We start from the raw sequence: 7732 nt of genomic DNA, 5'->3' as shown, positions 1-7732 counted from the left end.
CAGAGGGCCTTTTCCCAATATTGAATACTGAAATAGGCAAGTTTTTAAAAGTCAGGTAATGAAAGGATGTGTATTGTCTGGATAAAAAAACTGATACATTAGTTCTATTTTTGCAATATGTAAAAATTCATTTTAATTCAGCAAAATAAGACTCTCCCAGATTTGAAATCCAATGTCATCATCTTTTTTCAAATGAAAAAGACACCTATATTTAGCTAGGTTAATTTGATGACATTTACCTTTATAGCCATAAAAGGAGAACCCTGACGTAAACGTATTTTATGTGAGTAAAACAAAATTACATTGTTAGCATTTCTTTGCAACAAATACCAATGTGTGAATATTTTAATATATAAAAAGTCCATCCAAATCAATAGAAAAAGTACAAGAATAATAGATAAATGGCAAGACAAAAAGACTTTTTATGGAAGGGAAAACAGACAGCTGATAAACATTTAGAAAAATACTCAACTTCATTAATAACCAAAGAAGTATAAAACACTGTAACATGTGCCCCTTATCTGATTAGCAAGTACACCCACACACCCACACACACGCGCACACACACACATTTTTAATGAGCTTAGCTAATGCTGACAAAGTTATTGTGAAACAAGCATTCTTTTTTTTATTTTTTTAAACAAGCATTCTTAAATATCGCTAGTGGGAATCTAAACTATCATAACATCTGGGGAAACAATTTAGCATCATCAGTTTAAAACATCAAGGGGATTAAAAATACTAATACAGAGGACCATACAGTCATTCTACTTTTAGGAATCTACCTTAGGGAATTGATATGAAATAAGAATAAAGTTTAACATACTACGATAGTCACTAAGGAAATATTTATTATAATGGAAGTTAGAAAAAAAACTGTTTAACAGAATCAGAATGGTTAAATTACAGCACAGGGTACAAATTTAAAATGATGTGCAGAAAAATATTTATTAGTGAATTATTTAACTCAGTTAAAAGGGGAGGTACAAGATGCAAAATTTTATACACAGAGTTTTAAATATGTTTTTACAAATGGAGGAAACTACATTAAAACATTACAATTTTTAGCTTCTCGATGATGGAATAATGGATAACTCTCCCCCTAAATGTTTTATATCTGATTTCCCCACACATTTTTTGTAGTAAGTATATGTTATTTTTAAAATAATAAAGTAGTAAAATAATATAACTAAGAGGGGGAAGGAATTAAAAGGACATTTTTTTCTGTATTAAAGGCAGAATTGTTATATAACAATTATACTTTATATTATATAACAACTATACTTCAATAATAAAAATAAAAATTAAAAAAGGTAGAATTGTTACATTTTGGCATATGATATAACTTACTTTTTCGCTTTCCAATATCCATGTCAGATGTAGCAGCTTCACATAACAGCACCATCCCTAAGGTAACCCCACCATCTTAGAAAAATTGTTTAAGGAGAAATTCACACAGACACAAAAGACATACCACTTTAATATTCCTATTCTTTCATGAAGAAAATTACAATGAATATACACATCTTCAACTTTCAATTTAAAAAAAACCGTTACTAAAATAGGGAATCCTTGTGAATGTATTAAATGTTACTGGAGGGGCACCTGGGTGGCTCAGTCGGTTAAGTGTCTGCCTTCGGCTCAGGTCATGATCTCAGGGCCCTGGAATCGAGTCCCGCATCGGGCTCCTTGCTCAGTGGGGAGTCGGCTTCTCCCTCTCCCTCTGCCCTTCTTCCCCGCTCATTCTCTCTCTCTCAAAAATAAATAAAATCTTTAATATATATATATGAAATAAAATAAAATAGGGAATCTTGTATCTATACAGCATGACAATTATTAACTATGAAGGTATAATAAAAAAATATTAAGGTTGGAAAATTACTTCATTTATACAAATGAAAATCAATAGTTTAAACAAATGTCCCACTATAACTTACAGATGAAATATGAGTTTTCCTGACATGTACTTTGAAATAACCTTCCTGGATATGCTTGCAACTATCGCTCCAACCTTGTATATACTTTATTTTGTTTTGTTTTGTCTTGCTTTTTGGGGCTTGAAATCACAACCCTGAGATCAAGACCTGAGCTGAGATCAAGAGTCAGACGCTTAACCAACTGAGCCACCCAGGTGCTCTGATATATTTTAAAACATTAAATAGCCTTTTTGAATATTCAGCCACCTTCCAAAACTGAAAACACTTGAAATGTGTACCATTTGAAGAGAACAGCAACTAATTTTTATTTGAAAAATAACTTTTCAAAAATTCTCCAGAATTTCACCAACCTCTAAAGCGCAAATTACTACTCATCTACCTAAGTTTGTCCTATTCTAATAAAAAAAAAGAGAATCCTATATGTCACCACCTCACTTTTATTCACCTTAATATGGAACTACATACAAAATATACCTACTCATGCAAATAGGTTACACATGCGGTTAAATGCTAAAATAAGCAAAATTGAATTTTAAAGCAAATACAATACGTTCTAGTAGAAAAGAGATTTACCCTGCAGTTTGGTGAATACAAACAGCAGTTAAACATGCCCAAATCAATTATGCATACACACATGCACATTGTAGGCTACCGCATCTGGGTATGATTAAACAGAAAGGGAAAAATAGGTGTTCAGATAAGGCCTGAATTTATAATTGGCTCTATAGTTGTCTATTCATCCCTTCACTACCATCTTGCACTCTCTCGTCAATAGCCTCTTCTTAGGGATGATGCCCATACATCATGCTTTTAGTTGCTGAGACAAGTTGCCTTCTCCATTGATTACTTTTTTTTTTTTTTTACTGAGGTTCTTTATATCCAGATACATGTAAAGACTGATCATTTCTATAGGCTTTTGTTACAGGGTATTTTTTTAAAAAAAGATTTTATTTAGTTATCTGAGACATAACAAGAGCATGAGCAGGGGCGGGAGAGAAGCAGGCTCCCCGCTGGGCAGGGAGCCCAATGTGGGACTCGATCCCAGGACCCTGAGATCACGACCGGAGCCGAAGGCAGATGCTGAACTGACTGAGCCACCCAGGCACCCTGTTACAGGGTACTTTTGAATAATGGTTGAGACTTTCGTTTTTGGAATGGTTTGTTTTGTATCATGGTCTATATACATTTTCTTTGAATGAGCTATCTTGCAATATACCATCAATGTCTTTGTGTGCTGTTCTCAGTTATCAAGAGCTGTGATGGGGCACCTGGGCGGCTCAGTCGGTTAAGTGTCTGCCTGCAGCTCAGGTCATGATCCTAGGGTCCTGGGATCGAGTCCTGCATTGGGCTCCCTGCTCAGCAGGGAATCTGCTTCTCCCTCTGCCCCTCCCCCTGCTCATACATGCGCTCTCTCTCACAAAATTAAAAAATCTTAAAAAAAATCTGTGATGTACTGCCATACGTATGGTTTCATTTTATTTATTGATTTTTTAATAGATTTTATTTATTTGAGAGCGAGAGAAAGAGCAGGGGAAGGGGCAGAGGGAGAAGAAGAAGAGAACCTTAGGCAGATTCCGTGCTAAGTATGGAGCCTGACACAGGGCTTGATGCCATGATCCTGAAATCATGACCTCAGCCAAAATCAAAAGTTGGACCCTTAATTGACTGAGCCACCCAGGTGCCCCTTTATTGATTCTTTAAACTTTTACTGACACTGCCTACTCTATGGAAGGCACTACTAGTTGTTGGAATTAAAAAGCTAGACAAAATATAGATCCTTCCTTGGACAAATTTACAATCTAGTGGAGGATATAAGCAATGAAATAAATAATAAATAATTACCTAACCATGATTAAATGTTACTATGGGAGAACTGAATAGAAACTAGAGGAAGTAATATTCTATAATATACAAGAACCAGGCTATTAAAAGAGCTAGTAGAATTAAAATACATTATATATGATGAAGGCAAAGACATCTGCATAAAATGAGGTATAATTCCAAAATTGTGGGAAGATGTTTCAATTATGTACTTTGATTATTATTGTCCAAAGTAATTTTAACAATGATCTAAAATTTCTTTGCCTATTGAATTAGCGGTTTAAAAAAATGAGACTACATAATGAGTTAGGACTTGCCAGAGCTATCAGTGCACATATTCTGACAGCAATCCTCCCTTTTTTTTTTTTTTAAGCAAAACTCTTTTGGAAAACAGTTTGGACAAAACACCAAAAAAAACAGATTTGTACACTTTGCTTCAAATCTTACTTCTGGGAATTTGGAGACATGCCAAATTATTTTTTTAAAAGATTTATTTATGTATGTATTTATCAGAGATAGAGATAGAGAGAGAGAGAACGTGCACAAGCAGGAGAGTAGCAGGCAGAGGGAGAAGCAGGCTTCCCGCTGAACAAGGAGCCCGATGTGGGACTCAATCCCAGGACCCTGGGATCATGACCTGAGCCGAAGGCAGATGATTAACTGACTGAGCCACCCAAGCATCCCACCAAATTATTTTTATATCCAAGTAAACATTCTTTGCAATGTTCAACAACAGAATAACTGAATTATGATATGCCCATTATATAAACATTAAGAATGATCACTATTTTTCCTTTTCCTTGTCTGTATTTTCTTATTTATCTATAATTCTCATGCAACTTTTGTAACTATAAAGGGCAAACAACTATACAGAAAATGCTTGTATTAGGAAACCAAACTGGATATAAAGTATGTCTATAACTACCAAAAAAGGAGCTCCACTCCAAAAAGATACAACTAAGCAAAGAATGCAAAAGAATATGCAAATATAAACTTAGATTTTAATATTATGGTTTTAGATCATGGGTGAAAAATTTTCTAATCTACTATGTTATTTCTTTAATTTAAATATATCTAAAGTATAATTCCATTTGTGTAAAGTTAAAAAGTAAGTAAAATAATCCATATTGTTAGCAGTCAGGATAGTAGCTACCCTTGGGTAGGAAGGTAGCAATCAGGAGGGGTGATGAGGATACTTTGGGATATGAATAAAGTTTTATTTCTTCAACTGGGTACTGGTTACACCGTTGTGTTCATTTTGTGAAAATTTATCAAACTGTACACTGCACTTATGAGTTGTGAACATTTCTGCATGAATACAGTAATTCACATAAAAAAGTTTAAAATATTGGGGCGCTTGGGTGGCTCAGTTGTTAAACGCCTGCCTTCGGCTCAGGGCGTGATCCCAGGGTCCTGGGATCGAGCCCCACATCGGGCTCCTCTGCTGGGAGCCTGCTTCTTCCTCTCCCACTCTCCCTGCTGTATTCCCTCTCTCGCTGGCTGTCTCTTTGTCAAATAAATAAAATCTTTAAAAAAAAAGTTTAAAATATAATGTTAAAAGTTGCTCAGTGGATCAGGCAACTCATATAGGTTGCTTTATTAATCATGTAGTAAATTATAAAATATTAAAATAATGATAAATATGTGGATATTTTCTAAACTCATAACTAACTACTAGTTAGTAGTAGTTTCATTCTATTAGTTCTTATCAACATGGTAACTTTTGAGTTTTGAGGCTTTGTGACCACTAAAAAAATAAGGGATTTTCAGTCTTCCATAAAGTTTCCTACTTCTAACAAAGTTAAATAGCTTTATTCATTGTCTCACACCTAGTGAGACATGGCATTTAAGGCACTGTCTTATAACCTGTAAACCTGTGTTTATCTCAATACTATAAGCTCCTTAGACAAATTGTGCATCCACAGCAACTAGCAAAATAATTGCTCAGAAAGTATCACCCAAACCTTCCTAACCACTACCAAAAAAGCAAAAACAAAATAACGGAAAAAATATCACCTTGAAAAAAAATTCCCATTTTGTATCTGATTAACCAAATCTACAAGAAATGCTATATTTCCAAAAATAAACTATTGGGACTTCATCAAGAAAAAAAAAAAAAAACTTCTGCACAGTGAAAGAAACAATTAACAAAATTAAAAGGCAACCTACGGGGGTGGCTGGGTGGCTCAGTTAAGCATCCAAGCTGATTTCCACTCAGGTCATGATCTCAAGGTCTTGGGATCAAGCCCCACATCAGGCTCTGCATGCAGCAGGGAGTCTGCTTGTCTTTCTCTTTCTCTCTCTCCCTCCCCTCCCCCTCACGCATGTTCTCTCTCTAAAAATAAATAAATCTTTTTTAAAAAAGGGCAACTAAGGAGTGGGAGAAGATATTGCAAATGACATATCTGATAAAGAGTTAGTAGTAGTATCCAAAATATATAAATAACTTACAAAACACAACACCCAAAAAACCCAAATAATCCAGTTAAAAAATGGGCAGAAGACATGAATAGACATTTTTCCAAAGAAGACATACAGATGGCCAACAGACACATGACAAGTGCTAAACATCACTCATCATCAGGGAAATGCACATTAAAACTACAATGAGATATCACCTCACACCAGTCAGAATGGCTAACATTAACAACACAGGAAACAACAGGTGTTGGTGAGTATGTGGAGAAAGGGGAACCTTTTTGCACTGTTGGTGGGACTTCGAACTGGAGCAGCCACTCTGGAAAACAGTATGGAAGTTCCTCAAAAAATTGAAAATAGAACTACCCTACTACCCAGCAATTGCACTACTAGGTATTTACCCAAACGATACAAAAATATTTATTCAAAGGGATACATGTACCCTGATGTTTATAGCAGCATTATCAACAATAGCCAAATTATAGAAACAACCCAAATGTCCACTGACTAATGAATGAGTAAAGTAGAAGTAGTATATATAATGGAATATTATTCAGCCATAAAAAAGAATGAAACCTTGCCATTTGCAACGATGTGGATGGACCTAGGGAGTATTACGCCAAGCAAAATTAGTCAGTCAGAGAAAGACAAATACCATATGATTTCACTCCTGTGTAGAATTTAAGAAACAAAAATGGAGGGAGGGAAGAGAGGTAAATCAAGAAACAGTCTCTTAACTATAGAGAACAAACTGATGGTTACCAGAGGGGAGGTGGGTGAGGGGGATGGGTGAAATAGGTGATGGGGATTAAGCAGGGTACTTGTGATGAGCACTGGGTGTTGTATGTAAGTGCTGAATCACTAAATTCTACACCTGAAACTAAATTTACACTGTATGTTAACTAACTGGAATCTAAATTAAAACTTGGAAAGGAAAAAACTGCTATATTTCAATAGGCTTGCAATCTGCTCCAAATGTATGTGAAGCCTTAAGTAATGTTTAACCTTTACGCAGAAGGAAAAAGTAAGAATATTCCAATTTCTTAAACGTCTTATATAATTATATTTAAAAAGTTAGGACAAAGCTTAGGAGAGAAGAATTTTGGCAGTCCTACAGTGTTAAGGAGAACATGATTAAGGTTCAGGTTCTACCAGAAAGAATGACAAGGCTCATATACCAGGCTCTCAGTTGAAAGCCATGGATGGAGAGGATGGAGAAAATGGGAGCAAAACAATAATGAAGATACAGTAGCCAAATATTTACCAAAATGAATTAAGGGTACTGACCCACAGATTTAGGAAGTTCTGCAATCCAGAAAACAGGAGTAATATAAATGAAAACATTAGGAGAAAAGTCTTAAAATCCATCAGAGAAAAAGACACACTGCCTTCAAAGAACAATAATAAGAATTAAATCTCATTTTTCCCAGAAACTATGGAAGTAAAAGACAATGGGATAACATTTCCAAAGTGCTTAAAGAAATCTAGAAATCTACACCTGGTAAAATATCCTTAAAAAATGAAAGAGAAATAAAAGTGGTGTTTTGGGTTGTTTT

The 7732-nt window shown here is 35.0% G+C and overlaps 1 protein-coding gene across 1 annotated transcript in view; it reads right to left on the bottom strand.

Annotated features, from left to right (window-relative positions):
• Positions 1–7732, bottom strand: part of MAGT1 (magnesium transporter 1) — a 73766-nt gene that overhangs the window by 10277 nt on the left and 55757 nt on the right. The window contains exon 8 of the mRNA XM_040630428.1: positions 1351–1425. Coding sequence (XP_040486362.1) covers positions 1351–1425 — 75 coding nt within the window. The remainder of the gene's footprint in view (positions 1–1350; positions 1426–7732) is intronic.

Source organism: Ursus maritimus (genome assembly GCF_017311325.1).
Source record: "Ursus maritimus isolate PB19 chromosome X unlocalized genomic scaffold, ASM1731132v1 scaffold_X1, whole genome shotgun sequence".
NCBI classification, from domain to species: domain Eukaryota; kingdom Metazoa; phylum Chordata; class Mammalia; order Carnivora; family Ursidae; genus Ursus; species Ursus maritimus.
The sequence above is the reverse complement of the archived record's forward strand: the minus strand, read 5'-3'. Positions and strand labels throughout refer to the sequence as shown.